Genomic DNA, 24,352 nt, shown 5'->3' with positions numbered 1-24,352 from the left:
TCACATTTCCCTTTTCATCTTGAAGTCCACACCACCAAGAAGTGATGGAGGCAGAAGAAAAAGATGAGATGCCTGTATACGGCAGCAACGGGAACCATGGAAGAACCCAGGGAGACAGACAAGGAGTGGGAAGAGTTTCACAAGTGCTCTTACTGGGCAATTTTGCAGTTTGTAGTGGCAACATAGCGTCCAGTATAGTGAATATTGCACCTCACAACATTGTTAGTGAAGTCTGACTCCAGCACCATGTACTTGGGGTTCACTTGAACCTGAGAAAACAAGACAAAGACCACATCAGGAAACAGTTCCTCTGATAGTCACTGGAGAGAGAGAGAATTGCATGTTACACCCCTTTCCCATCCCTTGTGTCTAGCTACTATTCTGTGGCTGTACAGCACCTAGTGCAATGGGGCCCAGTTCTTGGCGGGTCCCTGGGCTCTACTGTAATGTATATTATCACGTACAACTAGATTTTTTTGCAATGAAAATTGCACATTTATGGGAGGTGTATTCCTTTTAAGGAAACAAACTGTTATGGGCAGTTTTGCTTTTATACTGTCACATTTTTTTAGTTTTATGGTTTCTTCTACAGGTAAAATGCCTCCACTTTCTTCCAAGAAAACAGCTTGTCATCCTGACGCAACCATCTTGCTTCTCTGTAGCAAATGTTCAAATTATATAAATAAAAGATGTAAACAAAGTCAAATTCAGCCCTGGTTTTAATTGGGCTTAGCTTCCCTTGAACTGAGTGGCATTGTGCCTGCTTGTAGCAGGGCTTAATTTGGTCCTAAAAAGTATTTGAGTATGAGTACACAATGGCTCTCTTTCCATTTGTTCTCAGGGGTGACCAGTTTTTGTTTCATTTTCATATCCCTCCCCTACTGTTACTGCTAATTGGCAATGCGTAGCTTGTGACTGGCCCTCCATGCAGCTGCTTCTGTTCTCAGAAGAATGTCTGATCAGCCATGTTATTCACATGCTGTGTGGATGGATGTTCACAACCAAGGGGACCGGCAATGGGGCCGTGGACACACACAAACCAAAATCCAGTACCATGGATTTCACAAGTAACTGCCTAGATCTATTCATGGCAACGGCCCATACAGAAAAGTCCAACATTACAGGAAAACCAACCTTTAGGATGTAATTTCCAGGCTGAACGTCTGTTATGTCAATCCATTGGCAATCGATGTCAGCATTGTAGGTGTCATAGCAACCGGGACTCAAGCCCTGACAGAAGGAAAGAGCAGTGCTCATGCTTCATAAAGCCCAGACAGAACCATCAGTTCATCTAGTCTGACCTCCTGCATAACACAGGGTTTGGACTTTGCTTTTTATCTTTAGCATTTCTCAGTTTTCCTTTTCTGTTGTTCTCGCTCTTTCTTAATATAGAAATATGTTCAGGAATTATCTACACGGCTCAATTCTGTGCAGGTGGCCTGTCTAGTCTGCAACTTCTGCTAATGCAAAACACGTTTTCCTCCCAGGAGCAGTGTTGCAGAGTCCATTCCATGTGGGCAAAGGAATCCAGTTCAGGCTCTTCTCCTTCCCAAGGGCTGCATGCAGAGTCCATTCCAGGTGGACACAAGAATCCAGTTCAGGTGTTTTGAATGCAAAGGGAAAGAGCAGTCTGAGGTCTCTGTCCATTACATGTGACGCCTGTGATGGCTATATGAAAATACTGGAGTGGATTCCTGTGCCCAGCTGGAATAGCTATTTTACCTCATTTCAGGAAAAATTGGTGCATCTGTGTTTTGCTCACCCCTGCTGCAGCAGAGCTGAGACTCACTGGTGCAGCACCTCCTGCTAGTAGTTTGGGAATTAGCTCATCCAGCACTCAGAGCATCCTCTGCTGGCCAGTGGCTCATCTGCCTCATGCCCCTCCTGGACCCTAGTGTCCTTTACCTCAGGGTTCTGCCCCATCAGTACCCCCACACCCTGGGTGTCCCCTCCCAGGGGAACCCCCAACCCTCTAAACCCACCTTGTGTCAGTGGCTACTGCCAGTCATCCCTAGCTCCCACTCACTGGGGCAAACTGCAGTCTGTCATGGCCACTCATCACTGGCAAGGGGTTCAGACCAGATGCCTCTGTCTAACCCCAGGCTGCACTTCCCAGCCCCAGTACCTGCATAGGCCCTTAACAAGGCTTCAGCCTGGGGAGTTGCCAGGCTAGAGCTCCCCAGCTCCTCTTGCCCTTCCCCAGCACTGCTCTGTTTCAGGTACCCTATTCCCAGGCAACCAGGTCTTTCTCTCTCCAAGACTGAAAAGAAAGTGAGCCAGCTCCCCTCTGAGCCCTTATAACAGGGCCAGGTGTGGCCTGATTGGGCTGTGGCCTCACTGTGGCTACTTCTCCAATCAGCCCAGCCTTTTTCAACCAGAGCGGGATAACTGCCCAGCTACACTAATATATGGCCCTCCGGACCTTTTCATCGGGCCCCTGCCCCGTGGACCTGACCGGCCCCCGGTGGGCCAGCCTATACTCCACCCTGGTCCCGAGGCCCGCCGGGGATATCAGTTGGCGGCTCCTCCATGGGGCTGTGAGCACGGGCGTGTATTTGGCGCAGTTTACCCCTGTCCCAGACGCCTGCCCCTTCTGCGGCGTGAGGGAGACCCTGGCGCACGTTTACTTAGAGTGCGCCAGGTTGCAGCCCCTATACCGGCTCCTCCCTAATCTCCTGTTGCGTTTTTGGCTGCACTTCTCCCCTCACCTCCTTCTCTACGCACTCCCTATCCGTGGCCCCACGAAGTCCCGGGACCTCCTGGTCAACCTCCTCCTCGCCCTGGCTAAACAAGCCATCTACACGACCAGGGAGAGGAGGTTGGCCGATGGAGACTCCGGTGACTGTGGGGCTTGTTTCCGGTCCATGGTCCGTTCACGTATCCGGGCGGAGTTCCTCTGGGCGGCGTCCGCTGGCTCCCTTGACGCCTTCGAGGAGCAGTGGGCGCTGTCCGGGGTTCTCTGCTCAGTGTCCCCGTTAGGCTCCCTTTTTATGACCCTCTGACCACACTCCCGTCCCGTTCTTTTATTAGTTGTCCCCCGTAATCAGTGGGCTTCTGTGGTCCTGTGGGTCCTCCCCTTAGGCTGGGGGAGGATCCTTTAGCAGAGCCCGCCCACTTCCCGGAAACCCAATTCATACACAGACCAAAATCCTCACTAATCTCCTGTTGTGTTTTTGGCTGCACTTTTCCCCTCACCTCCTTCTCTATGCACTCCCTATCAGTGGCCCCACGAAGTCCCGGGACCTCCTGGTCAACCTCCTCCTCGCCCTGGCTAAAAAAGCCATCTACACGACCAGGGAGAGGAGGTTGGCCGATGGAGACTCCGGTGACTGTAGGGCTTGTTTCCGGTCCCTGGTCCGTTCACGTATCCGGGCAGAGTTCCTCTGGGCGGCGTCCACTGGCTCCCTTGATGCCTTCGAGGAGCAGTAGGCGCTGTCCGGGGTTCTCTGCTCGGTGTCCTCGTCCGGCTCCCTTCTTATGACCCTCTGACCTCACTCCCGTCCCTGTTCTTTTATTAGTTGTCCCCCGTAATCAGTGGGCTTCTGTGGTCCTGTGGGTCCTCCCCTTAGGCTGTGGGGGGATCCTTTAGCAGTGGGCAGGCTTCTGCCCGCCCAGTTCCCAGAAACCCAATAGGTACACTTATATATGTGAGCATCAGAAAGATTCAAGTGTGGAGTGCCCACTAGTCCTATATACCTATAAAAGCACTACTGAGTGCTCAGCCAAAGATACTGCTGCCTTGGGTCCCTCTCCTTCCCTAGCACTGGGCAAGCCCAGGAAACAGAGGCACCAGAACTAGGGGGGAGAGAGGGGGCCTTGCAGGTCCACTTTTCACCAGGGTGTACTCTGCCCCCTTCCCCTCTTCTCTGGCCCCCCTCAACCCTGCAGCCAGGCCAGCATGGAGGAAGCCCACCTGGGGAGCCCAGGCAGCAGCTGTAGGGGAGACTGGGTCCCTCCACCTGCCAGGGGTGTGGGGCAGCTGAGGGTACCCTTGGCCCAAGTCCCCCACCCAGGGCAGGTGGAGGGACCCAGGTTCCCCACAACTGCCCACCATGCTCATAGCAGAGCCAGGCTATGGCTCTGAGCCCTCTTCCCCCACTGGGCTGGAGCCAGGTCTGGAAGAGCTGTGCGGGCAGCTGTGGGGAGCCTGGGTCCCTCTATGTGTCCTGGGCGGGGAGCCCAGGACACAAGCAGGGGGCTGCTTTTGCTCCCCAGCCCCCCTCTGGCTTGGCAGGGGGTGAGGTTGCCCCTCCCCCTTTAGGTAGGGCTCTGGCACTCCTGCCAGGAAATCAATAGGACATGCCCACCTGAGGCTACTTGATATTCCAGAGGGAGGTGTAACACTTGCACTGGTATGATGCCATGAGGGAGATTCCTGACCAGGTTTGGGCACTCGCTAATCCCTTCCCCAGCTCCCAGAGGTGACTGTCCCTGCCCACTCACACAGCTGGGTGTCCTAGGACACTGGGCCAATAGGGGAAGAAAGCCCTGCACTAAATTGCAGTCAGAGGGTAGAGTGGTCCTGGATCTATTGGATACATCTCCCCCTCCTCTCACCTGGGTGTGTGAAGTGCAGGCATAGCGCTTCAGGTTCCCAAAGTCGCAGGTGGTATCCTCCAGACAGAAGCTAGCCTTGTGTCCCTCAGCCACCTTCCTCCCCGTGGGTGCATCCAGCAGGTCATAGTGGCTGAACTCATCCATGCTGTGATAGTGCCTGGAGGAAATCCAGGGCAGAGGTGTGTACCACAGAGATATTCATAGATGCATGCTGGGTGGGTTCAGGGGCATCAGAGCAGCTCAGGAGTGGGTGGGAGCAGGGAAAGTGGCAGGATCCCAGATCCTCCTCACCTCACATTGGGAAAATGCTGAGGCTCTGAGCGATGGAGGGTGCGGCTTCTTGAAAGCCACCTGCTCCCATAACGCAGTCACAGCATTAGAAGCCCGACCTTCTCTTTGCCCATGGTGCTCAGTTCAGGGGTCTGTGATGATGTGGCCTGACCCTTGGGGACCAGCACAGGACACTCACCCTGAGCAGCACGGGGCTTATGGAGACAGGAAGGGGAGCTGGCAGGGAAATGGTTTTGGGATTGGGGGGTACGATAAATAAATTTTGCAGAGAAAGGAGGAAAGAAAAGAGGAGCAGAGGAAAGAAGAAAGAAGAAAAGGGTTGGAGTGAGGGAACAAGAAAACGGTGAGAGGAAGGCAAGATGGGAGCAGGAATGGAGGAGGCCAGTCCATTGATCTATAGCCAGAGGTGGTTCTCACCCTCAGTATATTGACATAGGCCCCAATTCAGCAAAATGCTGAAGCATGTGCTCAAGCTACTTTACTGAACCAGAGCCTGGGTGGCTCCCCATGGCTGGATACCAGCCTCTGCCCACCAAAGGAAAGTCCCAGTGGCAAGGGCCTGTCACCCAGAGATGGACTTGTAAGGTGCTGAAGAGTGCCAAGTTCTCCTCAACTTACTGGTGGCAACTGTGCCACTCCCAGTTGTGGCGGGGGCGGTTGGGCAGGAAGTCTGCTGTGCCCTGGTTCTTCACCCGCTGCGGGAACCTCAGCAGCACCCGGATGTCGTAGTCGGTGGCCTCGGGAGTGTAGGCCGTGCTGAAGGGGTTAAAAGGAAGGAAATGGAGGAGATGGGTGAAACTCACTTACCCTGAAAGCAGCTGGGGACATCTGAGCACAGGAGGGGCTGAGGGATGGGGCTGAGTGAGCTTCTACTTGGAGTGGAGGGAATTTTTTTCAGCGAATAGATTTTTTTGCTGAAAAATGCATTTTTTTTGGCTCAGAAGCTGTTCCTGAATTTAGGTTAAAGCTGATGTATCCCTTTTGGGTTTGATTTTAAGTCAAAACTTTTCGTTTCAGCTTTTCAGTTTGAAGCAGTATTTTCTCTTCCAATATGGCTAGTAGCAAGTGGCTCTTTGAAGTTTTGCTCAGCAGTATGGGAGCTAGAGCAGATTTGAAAAATAACAGCAAATAAATCTGTATTAAGATTCTCCTTAGTGGAGAAAAGTTAATTTTTTTTTAAAAAAGGACAGAGCCTCCCCGCCTTGCAACTTGCAAAGTTCACCCCCCCCCCCCCAGAACAACTCTCAGCACTCACATTTTCCCATTTTATTATCACCATGGCATACCCTGTTAAAGATCAGAAACTGCTCCACATTGGCCAGGAGAACTCACTTCTTCTACCAGGAAAAGGCTCTGCTACCCCATTGGAGGAGAAGGGTTATACAGAGTGTGACAAGGCCAAGGCACCAATTGCTAAATGTTGGGTTTAAGTGGTGCTAAATTTGCTGTCCCCTCATCGTAGAGTCCAGCTGAGAACAGCTGCCCAGCTCTGAGTGGGCTCTTCAGACAAAGTTCATTTTGAGCACAGGAACTGATTGCAATTCTATGTGTGCTTTCAACTTTACAGTGCAGAGAAGCTGAGATGAGTCATTGCAAGGGGAACAAAAATACGTCAAGTAAAATAATCCAGTCCCTCATTAAGATCACTACGAGCCACATCTGCTAATCCTGTGCATTCCAAGACACATCTGCTTAATTAAGGCCAGATTTTGATACCCTTACTCCTTTCAAACAACACCTTAATACACTGATGTTAATGGCAATAAGTGCAGAGTAAGATACTACCCAATGTGTGCAGCAATATCAGAATCTGGTCCTTACCAAGCAAAGGCAATGTTTCATTATATTCAGCACAGCACTGCCTTAAGCAGCTACAGAAATGCCAAGTAAATTCCAGAGACTATTATTGCTGTTGGCATCTATCTATCTATCTATCTATCTATCTATCTATCTATCTATCATAATAGAACATAATCACCAATATATTCAGTGTATGAACTAGAAAGAACAGTTACACTAATCTTCAAATTCCATTGTATCCACACAATGGACAAATGATTTTTTTCTAATAAGAAAAAGTTTTTGTTGAAATTTTTTGACCCTTCTCAGAAATCTGGACATGTGCAGAAAAGGGTTGTACAACAGTATAACAACAATCCTCAGATTCATTCTCTCCTTGACTTCCTGTTTAGTGCCTTTCCTGGCTACAAGTTTGCACACCTCTGAATTCACAGCTAGCACCGGAAGCGGAAACGTTATTGCAATATCTCCATCCGGTTCAGCCAGAACCAAGCAGTTCTTGGGACTACCCACATGGCCTATGGGCCCCAAGAGCTTTCCAAATTAGACCAGATTTTTGGCTGGCCCTTCATTAATACCAAGGTAGCAACAACAGTATCATGAACTCCAAACATTCAAAAATCATGAGTTGGTAATTCAAAAATCACGAGATCATTCAAAATCATTCAAAAATCATTGTCTTAAAAATCATGAGATTGAAAAAATTGGATTCTTTTTCTTTGCCTTCAGGTTTCTGGGCCTTTAAGTTTCATGTTTTCAAGCATTTCTCTGCAACCACGAGGGTTAGAAACTTCTTTTATAAAGGAAAGTTCAGATTCTCCCCTAATCTCCTGACTCCAGGAGCTGGGAATTCAGGGAAAATCCCAAATATTACAAAACTCATGATATAATCAGAAGAGTTGGCAACATGGAGTCACCCATCTCCTTACCTGGCAAGGCACTTTTCCTCAGCAGCACAGCGGAGAGAATAGAGGTGAGCTCTCTGGATATAGGTGGAGGCCTGGACATAGTTTGGATCAGGTACTAAGTCAGGGAGGCCTGTAAAAGATGGAGATACAGCCTGAGAAAAACTTGAAAATATACCAGCCACTTAAAGACTAACGGGAGCTGCTCGCAGTGTGCATCTGACACAGCAGTATTCTCAGACTTGGAGGCAGCTGCTCCTAACCTTTTTGGGAAGGCTTGCCTTGGTGACTGCCATGTTTTTTTAATTTCAGCTAAAGATGGAAAATCCTCCTTGCTTCCCCCCTCCAACCCCCGTTTCACTGGCAAATCGAACTCTTACATTTTCAAAGGCTGGCTGCTCCATCCGGCCTCCTGGAACTGATTAAACGAAAGATTCCATTGGCTGGGTTACCCATCAGATTTGCAATGGATTGTGGCTTCTTTTTCCTTCCAAACCAGCAGAGATAGCAATTACCTTAATACCAACCTGGCTGGGGAGACAGCACCTGAAATGAGTTCTTCCGATTTAATGATTTATTTTTAAGTGAATTTAGTGGGCATGAAAAGTGTCAGATTAACAGCCTTGGTAACATGCCAGGGAATCCACAGACAAGTGATAGCACAGAAATCAGTAATGGAAGCTTTTGATCTCTTCACTCCTTTTGGCTCGACCATACCATCTCTCCGGGTGGTTTACTAGGAATCTGAAAAGGAAAAGAGGCTGCCAAGATGCTGTGCATTCTAGTTCTGGGTGCTGTGATGGTTACAAATGGTACTGACAGGGCTTTTCCAGGGAACTAATGCCCTCTGCATTAGACAATCTGATTGCTTAAATTCTCTCTCGATGATCCACTGAACTCAGAAAGTGTCATACTCAGAAAAAGGAGGGCATAATCTTGGCCGCAGTGAAGTCAATGGGAGTTTTGTGTTTGGCCTCAATGGGGTCAAGATTTCACCCCGAGTGTTCACCCTTTCCTCTGAATTCATTGACTGGTGCTTGATCCTGTTTTAATGTTGTTCCACTTCAGCATTGCTTGCATGTTAAATACATGTGGTATTTTCATTTTTTAAAAAATCCAAGTTAATTCCAGATATCTCCATTTCCATGCTACTGCAGCATTTCCAGTGTGCGATGGTGCAGGGAAGGAAGGAGATCTACTGCTTTTTCATGTTTATTGTGTGTGTCAAAATAAAAAGCACAGCATTTTGAGGGAGGACAGGGATATGCAATGGTTAGACCTGGGGAACTGAGTGTCTAGGCTATTACCTTCTATTCCCAGCTCTACTAATGTGTGCTGTTAGCCAGATCTCTTAGCCTGACTGTGCCAAGTTTCCCCATCTCTAAATGGGAGAAACAGAATGGCTTTCTCTCTTTGGAATGTTGTGAGGCTTAAATACCTAGTGGTTGTAAAGTACTTTGAGATCCTTTGATGAAATGTGCTACCGAAGGCAAACATTTTTATTATTCACTTATGTGGAAATGTTAGAGAGAGAGATAGAGAGAGACAGAGTTCACTAAGGGCCCAATCCAACTCATATTAAAGTCACTGGAAAAAAAAACTATCATTGGGGATTGGATTGAATTATTATTCAGTGGGTTAGACTGAGCCCTAAACTCCCAAAGTCCTGTCCCAGAAAGCACAGGGATCCACAGAAAGGTGTGTGTATGTGGAGTGGGGGTGGGGGGTAGGCTTCTCTGGGGACAGACAGTCTCTCCTTTGGTTATTCTCAAGTCCTGGTCAGGAATGTGGCAGGGATGTCACCAGGACATTACAAACACAAGTTTCAGGAATTCTGACCAAGCAAAGGATCTGGGGATGGGCTTGTAGTGAAACACACTTGGACTATATACAAAAGTTGGTGGCAGAATGCTAACGTAACTTACATTGATCAAACCTTATAGTGTAGACATGGTCTGTGAAACCAACATCTCACAAGTGGGATAATGGGATTTAGCGAGAGGAGAATGATCATTACAACACTACAAAAGGGCTAGTTCAGGCTGTTGCTGCCTTGCTAGAGTATGGAGCACCGTGACTGTGGTGGAGATATAACAGGAGAGAGATTAAAATTTGGGAAAAGTATAGAAGGTGGCAAATAGGAAGCTAATCTAGTTATGAGAAGAGGTGAAGGGCCAAGATCTACCTTCCTTCGCACTGAAAGGAGTGTATCATGTAGATGTTTCCACAGCTAAACAGGAAAGAGAAGGTGGTGCCATATGCGCTGACTCCATGGGTGCTGCAGGGCTGGAGCACCATTGAAAAAAAAATTAGTGGATGCTTAGTACCCCCTGGCAGCTAGCTCCTCCTCCTTCCCCTCCCCCCCAGTGCCTCTCAACTGCCTGCAGCCCTGCTGATCAACTCCTCCCCCTCCGTCCCAGTGCCTTCTGCCCGCTGAAGATCAGCTGTTCCATGGCATGCAGGAGGCACTGGGCAGAGGGGGAGGATCAGGGTCGGGGGAAGGGGTGGAGTGGAGGTGGGACTTGGGGTGGAGTGGGGGTTGAGCACCTCCAGGGAAAGGAAGAAGCCAGAGCCTGTGGGTGAGTCATCGAAAGGTCAATTGCAGAAGTCAGAGCTGCAAAGTCTGCAGGTGGCCAGCCGATGCAGGCTTCTCCTGCATTTTTAAGTACATCAGAAGCAGAAAGCCAGCTAAACAACCAGTGAGGCCACTGGACGATTGAGATGCTAATGGAGCATTGAAAGACGATAAGGTCATTGTGGAGAAACTAAATGAATTCTTTGCATTGGTCTTCACGGCTGAGAATGTGAGAGAGATTCCCAAACCTGAGCCATTATTTTTAGGTGACAGATCTGAGGAACTGTTCCATATTGAAGTGTCATTAGAGGAGATTTTGGAACCAATTAATAAATTAAACAGTAATAAGTCACCAGGACCAGATGGCATTCACCCAAGAGTTCTGAAGGAACTCATGTGAAATTGCAGAACTTCTAACTGTGGTATGCAACCTTTAAATCATTTAAATCACCTTCTGTACCAAATGACTAGAGGATAGATAATGTGACAACAATTTTTTTAAAGGGCTCCAGAGATGATCCCAGCAATTACAGCCTGACATCGGTACTGGGCAAACTGTGTGAAACTATAGTAAAGAACAGAATTCTCAGCCACATAGATGAACATAATTTGTTGTGGAAGAGTCAACATGCTTTTTGTAAAGGGAAATCATGCCTCACTAATCTAGAATTCTTTGAGGGGCTCAACAAGCATGTGGACAAGGGGGATCCAGTGGATATAGTGTACTTAGATTTTTAGAAAGTCTTTGACAAGGTCCCTCACCAAAGGCTCTTAAGCAAAGTAAGCTGTCATGAGATAAGAGGGAAGGTCCTCTCATGTATCAGTAACTGGTTAAAAGATAGGAAACAAAAGGTAGGAATAAATAGTCAGTTTTCAGAATGGAGAGAGGTAAATAGTAGTGTCCACCAGGGATCTGTATTGGGACTAGTACTATTCAACATATTCATAAATGATCTGGAAAAAGGGGTAAACATTGAAGTGGCAAAATTTGCAGATGATACAAAACTATTTAAGTTAAGTCCAAAGCAGACTGCAAAGAGTTACAAAATGATCTGACAAAACTAGGTGACTGGGCAACAAAATGACAGATGAAATTCAATGTTGATAAGTGCAAAGTAATTCACACTGGAAAACATAATCCCAACTATACATATAAAAAGATGGGGTCTAAATTAGCTGTTACCATTCGAGAAAGAGATCTTGGAGTCATTGTGGATAGTTCTTTGAAAATCTCTGCTCAACGTGCAGTGGCAGTCAAAAAAGCTCACAGAATGTTAGGAATCATTAAGAAAAGAATAGATAATAAGACAGAAAATATCATATTACCTCTATATAAATCCATGATGTGCCCACATTTTGAACACTGCATGCAGATGTGGTCGTTCCATCTCAAAAAAGATAGATTGGAATTGGAAAAGGTTCAGAAAAAGGCAACAAAAATGATTAGGGTATGGAACAGCTTTCATATGAAGAGAGATTAATAAGACTGGGACTTTTCAGCTTGGAAAATAGATGACTAACAGGGGATATGACAGAGGTCTATGAAATCATGACTGGTATGGAGAAAGTAAATAAGGAAGTGTTATTTACTTCTTCTCATAACACAAGAACTTGGGGTCACCAAATGAAATTAATAGGCAGCAGGTTTAAAACAAACAAAAGGAAGTATTTCTTCACACAATGCACAGTCAACATGTGGAACTCTTTGCCAGAGGATGTTTTGAAGGCGAAGACTATAACAGGGTTCAAAAAAGAACTAGATAAGTTCATGGAGGATAGGTCCATCTAATAGCCAGGATGGGCATGGGGTATCCCTAGCCAGTTTGCCAGAAACTGGGAATGGGTGACAAGGAATGGATCACTTGATGATTACCTACTCTATTCATTCCTTCTGGAGCATCTGGCATTGGTCACTGTCAGAAGACCGGACACTGAGCTAGATGAACCTTTGGTCTGACATGGTATGGCTGTTCTTATGTTCCTCTAAGATAGTCTCCAGTGCTTTGTGCAGCCCCCTTTGTAGAGTCCAAGGGCTGGGGCTCCCACTCCTTCCCTTGGGATGTTTCATTCCAGATAAAGATTCTAAAGCAAGGGGATGCAGCTGAAGGGGAGAAAGGCTCCTTTGGGAGAATTGCTTTTACAGAGGGGGCACAACCAGGGAAAAGGCTCAGAAGAGAGTGGGAGAGACATTGAGAGCAGGCCAAGTTCAGACTACCGGGGGCCGTAGACAAACCCCACATGGTACCCCTGTGGCCCTATCCCTGAGTCATGACCCCCCTCCCACTTCTTCGGGAGGCTGCAGGAGTCAGAATTAAGATGGATGGGGCAGTCCACACCTCTTGGAACTATGGTTTCAGGCTGCGTGTAGACTCAGGAAGGTATTGGTTATACCCAGTTCCACCATGATTTCAACAGCTTCCACCCCACCATATCAACCTCAGCCTGGACCATCCTACCACAGGGAGGTCGCACTTCCTAGACACCATGGTGGTGCAAATAATGTGATGGTCATATTAAACACCACCCTATAGCCGAAAACGTACGACCACTAATGCCTACCTTCATTGCTTCCAGCTTCATCCAGGCACTCCATTGATCCATTGTCTACAGCCAAGCACTGCAGGTTACAACCACATCTCTCTAAACCCCTCAGACAGAGACCAACACCTACAAAATCCTCACCAAGCATTCTCAAAACTTACAATACCTGCCATGAGAAATAAGGAAACAAGATCAACAGAGCCAGACGTGTACCCAGAAGCTTCCTAGCAAGACAAACCCAAGAAGAAACAGAACAGGACTCCACTGGCCATCACATACAGTCCCAGCTAAACCCGTCCAACGCATTATCAGGGATCTACAACCCATCCTGGACAATGATCCCACACTTTTCAGCAGGCCTTGGGTGGCAGGGCCCAGTCCTCGCCCACAGACAACCTGCCAAACTGAAACATAATTCCTCACCAGTACTGGCACACCGCCACCCATAGTAACTCTAGCTTCAGGAACCCAATTCCAAAATGCAACAAACCTTGATGCCAACTCTTGCCCACATATCTACACCAGTGACACATCACAGGACCTAAACCAGATCAGCACACCATCACCGGTTCAATTCACCTGCACGTACCACCAATGTAATATACACCATCATATGCCACAAAGCCGCCTCTGCTAGGTACATCGGCCAAACTGGACAGTCTCTACGAAAAGGATAAAGGACACAATCAGATATTAGGCATGGCAATATACAAAAACCTGTAGGAGAACACTTAACCTCACTGGCCACACTATAGCAGACCTTAGGTGGCCATCCTGCAGAAAAAAACTTCAGACCAGACTTCAAGAGAAACTGCTGAGCTTCAGTTCATCTGCAAATTTGACACAATTCAGTCAGGATAAACAATAGACTGTGAATGGCTTTTGCCAAAACTACAAAACCAGTTTCTCCTCTCTTGGTTTTCACACCTCAACTGCTAGAACAGGGCCTCATCCTCCCTGATTGAACTAACCTCGTTATCTCTAGCTTGCTTGCATATATATACCTGCCCCTGGAAATTTCCACTACATGCATCTGACGAAGTGGGTATTCACCCACGAAAGTTCATGCTGCAAAACGTCTGTTAGTCTATAAGGTGCCACAGAATTCTTTGCTGCTTTTACAATTCCAGACTAACACGGCTACCCCTCTGATACCAGTTCACCTTGTCAAGCTTTCTTTGTGTCCATGAGGGCCAAACACAATGTTTGTGTTAGCTGAGGCTCTGGTCTCAGGTTGTGACTCCAGGAGCCAGGATGCTAGGCACGGGCGACAGTGCCCTGAGCTAGGCATCAAAACGTTGTACATTGCACACACCTGACAGCTAGTGAGGCAAGTGTACAGAGTAGGAATGGGATGCCTGGGCTGCTTTCCATCCTGGATTGTTGTTATTTTGTCTCCTGGCCCTTCATGCTCCTCCAGCACATTCCCATCAGACTATCTTGTTTCCAGGTTCCAAAGTGAGGCAAAGTAAGTGCTTAGCGCCAGCCTCCCCAGCATTGCCAAGGGATGTCTTCCCATCTCGCTTTAGAAGAGTAGATTAGCTTGCAGTGGCTTAGCATCAGCTTATCCTTGTTCTTGTGCCGTATCCCCAGACCAGCCTCATGCCTCAGGAAGGAGGCCTGTGCTGGAAGATGAAGACTTATAGCAGAAGCAGAGGGAGGCTAGCTGTTGGCAATGGCCAGGAGAGGGCTGGGTTAGGAAATAGGGCTAGGCGGAGGCCAAGTTACAGAGCTCAGCTGGAAGTACAGCCTCAGTCTTCAGAGTCCCTGAAGGGCAGTGTCAAGAAAATGATGTGATCCCATTACTATGAATGGGAGAGTGAGTTTGGCCTGATGGTTGGACCTGGGAGGAGCTGCGACTTTTCCATTGGCACCTCTGCCCTCAGTGCCAGTGTGACAATGACTGGTGAAATTGCTTCACCTTGCTGTGCTGCAGTTTTGCTAACCTCCCACATGGAGATTCATGAGGCTGGAAAAAGTTTGCACTTGTAAAAGGCTTTTAGAACCTGCCGCAGGTGACTATGGTCTAGAGGGCTGGGCTTCAGGGGATCTGGGTGCTATTCCTCAGCTCTGCCATTGACTCCCTGTGGGATCTTGGGTCAGTCTCTTCTATGTGCTGTGCCTCAGTTTCCCTCTTTGTTGAATGAGGATGATGCTGTACACCCCTGTTTGCAAACCACCATCACCGTTATGGGTGACAAGCTCCAGCTGTTATTTAAATACCTGGATGCATTGTGCTGTACAAGTGGAAGGATTACTACTTATCCCCAGCATCAGCGCTGATGCCCCAGCAGACCGATCCCCAAATTCTACAGCTCCACTCTTCCCCTTTCTTCTGTATTTCAGAGTGCATTCAGACCTCACTGTTATGGCATAGTCCTTCTTCTTTAACTGCAATTTCTAATGGATCTGCAGCCCAGCTTCCCACAGCAAAGCAGCTCAGGTGAGCGTCAGACAATCTGGGATGCTTGTGCAGAGTGAGCTTTACGTGGTTCACCCTTTGCCTGTGTTGCAACAAGCCTTCCTCTGTGCTGCAATGGGTTTGCTGAATTCCAGAGACTTCAGCTCTGCTCCAGCTCCTGCTGGAGCTAGTGGGAACCTTTCCATTGGTTTCAATGGGAACTGGATCAGGTCCTGAGTGTTTTTGTTTTTTTTCAGAGAACAATGCCTTCTTGTTTCTTGAACTGCTTTCCCTGGAGAAATCACGTCACTAGATTGGATCTTGTTTCCTGCCTCTATGCTTGGTCATTTCTGGTGATGTAATGCACAGGGGGATTTGAACACAAAGACAAGGAGAAGGCATCAGGGGAAGCAACTGTTCTTTTGAAAGAAACTGTTCCCTAAAAAGAAAAGAAAAAAAGAACACCCCAGGCTGATCATCCATGCTTTGGGAAACAAATTCAGAACTGGGCCCCATCCTTCTTGCTTTGTGCCTATATTATAGAAAGGAACGTTGCCAGGGGATTGGTCATTATTTATAAAAATGTTTCCTTTTCACTGATGTTTATAATAAATCTTGGGAACTTGAGACAGCAATCAGATTCCTTTACCAGCATGGATCCTCCCTCCCTACAAGTTTCTGCACTGCCTTGTTATTGTAGGGCTGCTCAAAAGCACTGGGCAGAGCACAGGGGTTTGTTATTGTAGGGTTGCTTATGAGTGCAGGGCTGCACTCCCTGATTTGTTATTCTAATCACTCAATAGCGCTGGACTGTGCATGCTGGTTGGCAATCAAATGGGGCTCACTAATCCTGGGTTGCACATACTGGTTTGTTATTGTAGAGTTGCTTTCAAGCGCTGGGCTGCATGACCTGCTCAATCAATAGGAGTTCTATCTGAGGAAACACTGAGAAAGAATTGCAAGATTTGGTCTTTATGTCAAGAATCCTCAACATATTTGAATAATAACTGAATATAAAACTTTCTTGATTGTGGCTTAAGAAACTGCCAAGTCTACCTGTTAAAGAACCACAAGTGTGCTTGAGGACAGCATTAATGGATGTACAAGTCTTACATGGATCATTTAACTAAGTTCTTCTGTTCCTTTCCAATCAAGATGCTATAGTCTTTCTTTCTTTCTTTCTTTCTTTCTTTCTTTCTTTCTTTCTTAATTCAGTGCTGGTAAAAGGAGGCAGATTGGCAGCCTCACTACACGTGGTAGCTCAAAGAAAGGGGAAACATTTCATGAAAATTTTATCAACATTTCCCCACACTTTTTTGAAAATTGAAATTTTGAAAATTCCTCAAACAAACAAACAAAAACAATCAAAGAAACAGGCCACCCCTGCCAACCAAACCCAATCTGACCAGCCCCATAGTTAGTTGAAAAATTGTTCATCAACATGATCCAGATTTTTTTTGTTTTGAAATTTCACATCAACATCCAAAAATGTTGATTAAAAAAACTTGTTCTTTGCCCTTTTCCTATGGCTTCACTACAACAAGAAGTGGGGGTTTACATCAAGATAGTGATGGGAGTGCTGTTTGGGGCACAGAACAGAAGGCTGGGAGTCAGAACTCCTGGGTTATGTTTCTGGCTCTTGCCACTGACTTGCTGTATGATATGTTTCTTTCTTTAAGTTTATCTTTCCATAAAATGGGTACGGTGGTTGCCTGCACAAATGTTAGGAAAGGAGCTGTACAAGTGTAGAGTGTTATTGCAAGACACTTCCAACAAGTGATATGTTTGAAATGAAACCTGGCAGAGGCCAGAGGGAGGAGACAACAGGATATAGACCCATTTGCTTTAGATCACCAGTTCAAACCTATTTGTTAGAGGGCAAGTGACTCCACCATCAAACCACCCCTGCAATGTGTGCAGGTTATCACCTTTGTCTCAGAGGAAGGCCAAGAACTGATTGGGCCACGCATGTTGAACTGTACTCTCCCACCTCGAGCCAGAGACACACAAGGCTGAATGCAAAGTGAGCTGAGCTCTGAATTTCTGCTACTGGGGCTGTGGCCAAGGAGAGCCTTCTGTCCCCAGAGGGATTCAAGTGAACTTGAGTAAAACTGATATCTTGTTGGCAAATGGAGCCCCTTCTCCCTTTTAGCTCTGTAAGTTGAACCAGCTGGACTCAGGGTTAGAGGGAGCAGAGCTCATTAAGCCTTCAGCTTTATGTTCCTGTACATGTAAGTGCTTCAGTGCCCAGATATTACGGTGATGGGCACCCTTTAAGGATCGGATCCATTGCCTACTGAAGACAGTGGAAAGACTCCAGTTGGCTTTAATAAGAGTTGGCCCAATATTCCTGATATAAACCGACTGTAGAAAGCCCAAGGAATCAATGAACCACAAAAGATGGAAAGAAAAAGAGCAATAGAAAGTGATCTCGCTTCATAATATAGGAATGAAGTGGAGATGCAAGATGCTAGTGATTTTTGTAGGAATATTTTGAAAAAAACAACACCCGTTTTTTCCCCTTCTGAAATTTCCTATTAACATTGCCTGGGGTTTTTCAACAAAAGAAATCTCAAACCCCAAAATATTTGTTTTTTCAAAAATTGTTTTGGGGTTAAAAATCAGTTTCTGGTAACAATTTTTCATTGCAAAATGGAATAATTTGATCAGAATTAAGATTTTCTGGAAAAATGTTTATTTTTGGCTAAAAAGCCTTTTTTGGTTGAAAAAAAAATGCCCTACAGCATCCAGGGTCAGCCTCAGCTTCCCAGCAAACTGATCTGCCATAGAATGTTGTCGTTACCAGTACCCAGGGTGGCCTAAGGAACGGGGATACTCTCCCTCTCATTCCCTTCCCCTCCAGGTGCCATAACATGTGCCATAAGTGCCATCATTAAAAGCCATCTCAGCTGACAAAGGCAAACTGCCAGTTCTCCAGTGACTCTGGCTGCAAAACCCTGACTTTCCACTTGTTCTTTTCTTCATCTGGGTTTATGACTATGTCCACAAGCCAGGTACCAGTGATGTTTTGATAAGTCCTTAGCAGCTAACCTGAACCTTAGGCAACTGGAGCCAATGCCATGCCAAGGGCTAAATGGCTCCAGTCATAACGATCAAACGTATTCCATGGCTGTAGTGTCTGAGTACATCCCAGTCTTTCATACATTTATCCTCACAGCAGCCTGGGGAGGTGACTTTTGACTTAAAAATAAATCTGTTGTTTATTTCTGGCAGAACTGCTCACCAAATTCAACCCAAATTTGCATCTAGTTTCAGGTGATCTACAACTGCATTTTTGATGAATAAACTGTTAATCCAAAAACCTTCACCCAGCTGTACCAGGCAGTTTAAAACAGCAAAAAGTCTGGTTCCACTGGATCAAAGGTTGCCCCAAAATGGCATGTCCTGATCTTTGCCTAGGGATAAGGCAATAGTGTCTTGTGTAAGCTCATGGCTACTGGACACTGTTTCCAACCCATCAAACCAAGAATTTTTAATAAAAAAACAAAGTCTCACATAATCATATTAAAAAAACAAAACAAAAACCCACCAAAAAAACCATGAGGACCTAAAAATGCCACCATGTCTAAGCAGCAGAGTAAAAGAGGTGTTCAGAGGCAAAACAGCAATCTTTAAAATTGGAAGTCAAATCCTACCGAGGAAAATTAAAAGGAGCATAAACTCTGGCCAGTCAAGTGTCAACGTACAATATGGCAGGCGAAGAAAGAATTTGAAGAGCAACAGCAACAACAAAACTAACAGATATTTTTTAAGTACATCAGAAGCAGGAAGCTCCTAGACAATCAGTGGGGCCACTGGACGATCAAGGAGCTACAGGAGCATACAAGGAAGACAAGGCCATTGCAGAGAAACAAAATGAATTCTTTGCATTGGTCTTCACTGCTGAGGATGTGGGGAACACCCCCACACGCAAGCCATTCTTGCAGATGACAAATCCAAGGAACTGTCCCAGACTGAGGTGTCAATAGAGGAGCTTTTGGAACAAACTGATAAATTAAACAGTAATAAGTCACCAGGGCCAGACTGTATTCATCCAAGAGTTTTTCTTTTTATCTATAGAGAGACAGATATACAGGCAGTCCTCTTACTTACGACATAATTGATTCCTGAAAATTGCGTTGTAAGTTGTAACTCAGAACCGCAAGCCACTCTATTGCAGGACCGAGCGTCATAAATTCGAAACCAATTGTCATAAGTCAAATCAGGGTGTCAATTTAGAAGTATCGGAAGTGCCGTGCGTTGTAAGTCAAACATCGTAAAGTCAAGGACTGCCTGTGTGTGTGTGTGTATAGATAGATAGATATGTGTGTGTGTGTGTATTAAGGCTGTTGTTTAATTGCAGTTACCTCATGCAATTAACGCAAAAAAATTAATTGTGATTAAAAAAATTTTAATCACAGTTAACTGCAGTTTTAATCACACTGTTAAACAAAAGAATACCAATTGAAATTTATTAAGTATTTTGGATGTTTTTCTACATTTTTATATCTATTGTATTCTGTATTATAATTGAAATCAAAGTGTATATGATTTTTTATTACAAATATTTGCACTGTAAAAATGATAAAAGAAATAGTATTGTTCAATTCACCTCAGACAAGTACTGTAGTGCAATCTTTCTCATGAAAGTGCAACTTACAAATGTAGATTTTTTTTGTTACATAACTGCACTCAAAAACAAAACTATGTAAAACTTTAGAGCCTACACGTCCACTCAGTCCTACTTCTTGTTCAGCCAATTACTAAGACAAACAAGTCTGGTTACATTTATAGGAGATAATGCTACCCTCTTCTTATTTACAGTGTCACCAAAAAGTGAGAACAGGCATTTGCATGGCACTTTTGTAGCTGACATTGAAAGGTATTTAAGTGCCAGATATGCAAAATATTCATATGCCCCTTCATGCTTCATCTACCATTCCAGAGGACATGCCTTCATGCTGATGGCGCTCATAAAAAAAAATGTTAATTACATTTGAGACTGAACGCCTTGGGGGAGAACTGTATGTCCCCTGCTCTGTTTTACCTGCATTCTGCCATATATTTCATGTTATAGTAGTATTGGATGATGACCCAGCACATGTTGTTCATTTTAAGAACACTTTCACTGCACATTTGACAAAACGCAAAGAAGATACTGTGACAGGGTCAGGCCAGATGGCCACAAGAGAGTGGTTGAAGGTAGATGCATTAGTTCCAGGTTAAGCAGGTCCCTTTTCCCTCGGTAAGATAACTGGGATTATTCCAGAACACTTAGAAACTTTCTAGAACTAATTAAGGCAGGCAGGCTAATTAGGACACCTGTAGCCAATTGGGAAGCTGCTAGAATTAATTAAGGCTAATCAAGACACCTGATTTAAAAAGACTCTCACTCCAGTTAGTGAGGTGTGCATAAGGAGCTGGGAGTGAGAGGACGTGCTGCTGGAGGACTGTGGAGTACAAGCGTTAACAGACTTCAGGAGGAAGGTCCTGTGGTGAGGACAAAGAAGGTGTTGGGAGGAAGCCATGGGGAAGTAGCCCAGGGAATTGTAGCTGTCATGCAGCTGTTCCAGAAGGCACGCTAAACAGCTGCAGTCCACAGGGCCCTGGGCTGGAACCCGGGGTAGAGGGCGGGCGCAGGTTCCCCCAAAACCTCTCAACTCCTGATCCAACACAGGAGGTTCCACCAGAGAGGAAAGTCTCTGGGCTGTTTTCCCCATACTGGCCAGTGATGAGGTTATCTGAGTGAACAGCAGATTTGAGCCACAAAAATGGCAAAACTGAGGGCTACTGTGAATCTCAGAGGCAAGCAAAATCCACCAATAAGCACAGGACCCACCAAGGTAGAGGAGGAACTTTGTCACAACTGGTGTCAGGAGGGGGATCTGGTGTGCATAGTGCGGCGGAAGAAGGAGGGTGTTATTTAAAAAAAAAAAAAGGAGCAGGTTTTTTTTTTTCCACCACAGTGGAAGACATAGTGCGGGCACTGATACAAGCCACAGATGCCCAGCAGGAGGCTACTCGTGTCCAGGCAGCTGCCCAACAGGAGGCAGTGTGGCTGCAGCAAGAGACCAATCGCTTGTTGATGGACCAGGCCGCTCAAGACCGTACTATGTTGTGGGAACTGGTAAATCAAGTCAGGGCTTTGGAGCTGTGCTCCGGCTCTGCTTAGCTCCAACAAAAATCTGCAGCTCCACTGCTCTGGAGCTGCTCCGTGCTCCAGCTCCAGGCTCCGCTCCAAAGCCCTGAATCAAGTGAAGGCCCTTACAGAGATGAACCGTGGCCATGACGGAATGCGGATCATATGGACCAGCAATTGCTTGCCGAAAATGATGGGAGAGGATGACATAGAGGCATACCTGCTGGTCTTTGAGAGGACAGCCCTACAGGAGGCTTGGCCTTGAGATCAGTGGTCTGGTATCCTCATTCCATTTCTGTGTGGGGAGGCCCAGAAGGCCTACTATGATCTATCTGAAGAGGCTGCAGCAGACTACCCCCAGCTGAAAGCAGAAATCCTGGCCAGATCTGGGGTAATGACAGCAGTGCGGGCCCAGCAGTATCACAAGTGGAGGTACCAGGGAAACAAAACCCCATGGTCCCAATTGTATGACCTCATCTATCTCACATGCAAGTGGTTGCAAACTGAGTCCTGGAGTCCGGAAGAGATACTAGAGGTTCTGGTCATGGACCGATACACAAGGGGGCTACTGCCAGACCTGCGTGCCTGGGTAAGCCAGAACAAAACCTCCACCTGCAATGAGGTTGTCAGCCTGGTAGAGAGGCGAAGGACGGTGAGGGAGCTGACCCGACCAGTTAAGGAAGAGGCACCCCGGGTTAAACTAGCAGCTCCAAGCCCTAGATCTCGGGTGACTGGGCCACCAGGAGGAATAAGAGGAAGGCTGAAGGCCCACCAGAAGCCACAAAGAGTCAGAGCACTGAGGGAGAAGAGGATCGTGATGTTAGACTGCCCAAACCGAGAGACCGGGGAATGCCTAGGGCTCCATACAGATGTTATGTCTGCAGAGAGTGGGGACACATAGCTGCACAGTGTCCCAGTGCTGAGGAGCCTATGCAGTGTAACCTGGGGAACTGGGCAGACCCATGCTCTCTAATTCACCTTGTGGGGGGTCTCACTAACCCCACACATGTACATCAGACCAGTGAAACTAAATGGGGTAGAGACCACAGCACTGGTGATTTGGGGAGTGCTATCATGCTTATCTCAGGGAAGCTCGTGAAGCATAGTCAGCTGCTACAGGCTAAACATACGAGGATAACATGCGTCCATGGGACAATTAGTTACTTCCCCACCATCCCAGTAAAAATTAAAATCCAAGGGAACACTACTGAGGTAGCAGCAGGTGTAGTCCCTAAACTCCCATACCTGGTGCTCATAGGGAGGGACTTCCTCAGGTTTGGAGACTTACTCCCAGTAGGAGGATTGGAGAAAGAGGGGAACCCTGGAGTTAGTGAGGCATCCACAGTAGACTGTCAACCCCCAGTCTTCTCTGAAATATCCCCAGATTTGTTTTCCATTCCCAGGTCGGATAGAAAGACAAAAAGAGAAAGAAGGGCAGCTAAGGCCTTGGGGACTCGGATCCTGACCCAGGGACAGAGGGTTGCCCTTGTAGGCAGGCGGACCAGGGTATCTGGAAATAAAGCTGCCCTATAGGAGGAAACGCCGGAGCCTGACCCCCACCCTAATATCTCTGAACCAAGAGAGGCAACAGAGACTGGCCCCTAGAACTTGGATGGAACAGCCCCGGGAGAGAAAATTTTGGGTGGGACCAGGCTGAAGATCCAAGACATGACAACATTAGGAAGAAGGTGACTGAAATAGATGGGGTCCCCGTGGAAGGAAAAACCCAGGGACCAGGACCCTACTTCATAATGAAGAAGGATCTCTTGTACCGGGTTGCACCAGTACAGGGGCAGAAGGTACAGCAGCTCCTAATACCTCGAAAACACCAGAACGCCGTATTAAGCCTTGCCCATGGTCATCTTTTTGGGGGGCATTTAAGGATAGAGAAAACCCTGGCTTGAGTCCTATGACGGTTCTTCTGGCCCGGGGTACATGAAGAAGTGTGGAGGTATTGTGCCTCTTGCCCAAAGTGTCAGCTGCACTGGGGGACACTTGAGGCACCTTTAGTACCCCTTCCCATCATAGACGTCCCCTTTGAGCGAATAGCCATGGACCTAGTGGGACCCCTGGAGAAGACAGCTCGGGCCCACCAATATATACTTCTTGTTTTGGACTATGCCACTCACTACCCAGAAGCTGTCCCCTTGCGGAACACAGCCTTTAAAATGATAGCCAAAGAGTTGGTGGGGATCTTTGCCTGAGTGGGTCTACCAAAGGAGAGATTAACTGACCAAGGAACCCCATTTATGTCGAAGCTAATGAAGGACCTCTGTACGCTGCTCCATATATATACCCTGAGAACTTCAGTCTATCATACGCAGACTGATGGGCTGGTAGAAAGGTTTAATCAAACCCTCAAGGCTATAATAAGGAAGGTGGTAAGTCGGGATGGGAAGGACTGGGACACCCTATTACCTTACCTTATGTTTGCCATCCGGGAGGTACCTCAGGCCTCACCTGGATTTTCACCCTTTGAATTATTATATAGGTGCCATCCCCGTGGCATCTTAGATATCACCAAAGAAAGGTGCACAGACAATCCAGGAAGTATTTGGAAAGTGTAAGGGACAATTTCCTGGTGCAAGTGCTGGAGGAACCAAGTAGGGGAAGAGCTCTTCTTGACCTGCTGCTCACAAACCAGGAAGAATTAGTAGGGGAAGCAAAAGTGGATGGAAACCTGGGAGGCAGTGATCATGAGATGGTCGAATTCAGGATCCTGACACAAGGAAGAAAGGAGAGCAGCAGAATATGGACTCTGGACCTCAGAAAAGCAGACTTTGACTACCTCAGGGAACTGATGGGTGGGATCCCCTGCAAAAATAACATGAGGGGCAAAGGAGTCCAGGAGAGCTGGCTGTATTTTAAAGAATCCTTATTGAGGTTGCAGGAACAAACCATCCTGATGTGTAGAAAGAACAGTAAATATGGCAAGCGACCAGCTTGGTTTAACAGTGAAATCCTTGCTGATCTTAAACACAAAAAAGAAGCTTACAAGAAGTGGAAGACTGAACAAATGACCAGGGAGGAGTATAAAAATATTGCTCAGGCATGCAGGAGTGAAATCAGGAAGGCCAAATCACACTTGGAGTTGCAGCCAGCAAGAGATGTTAAGAGTAACAAGAAGGCTTTCTTCAGGTATG

General features: G+C 46.7%; 1 protein-coding gene across 1 annotated transcript in view; it reads right to left on the bottom strand.

Moving 5' to 3' along the window:
* LOXL1 (lysyl oxidase like 1) overlaps positions 1 to 24,352 on the bottom strand; it is a 41,666-nt gene that overhangs the window by 3,548 nt on the left and 13,766 nt on the right. The window contains exons 2-6 of the mRNA XM_032775730.2: positions 7,578 to 7,686; positions 5,467 to 5,604; positions 4,558 to 4,714; positions 1,135 to 1,230; positions 154 to 269 (exon numbers count right to left, since the gene is read on the bottom strand). Of these exons, the coding sequence (XP_032631621.1) occupies positions 154 to 269; positions 1,135 to 1,230; positions 4,558 to 4,714; positions 5,467 to 5,604; positions 7,578 to 7,686 (616 nt within the window). The remainder of the gene's footprint in view (positions 1 to 153; positions 270 to 1,134; positions 1,231 to 4,557; positions 4,715 to 5,466; positions 5,605 to 7,577; positions 7,687 to 24,352) is intronic.

The sequence above is a fragment of the Chelonoidis abingdonii genome, chromosome 9 (genome assembly GCF_003597395.2).
Source record: "Chelonoidis abingdonii isolate Lonesome George chromosome 9, CheloAbing_2.0, whole genome shotgun sequence".
Taxonomy (NCBI): domain Eukaryota; kingdom Metazoa; phylum Chordata; order Testudines; family Testudinidae; genus Chelonoidis; species Chelonoidis abingdonii.
This window is presented reverse-complemented; position numbering and strand designations above follow the sequence as displayed.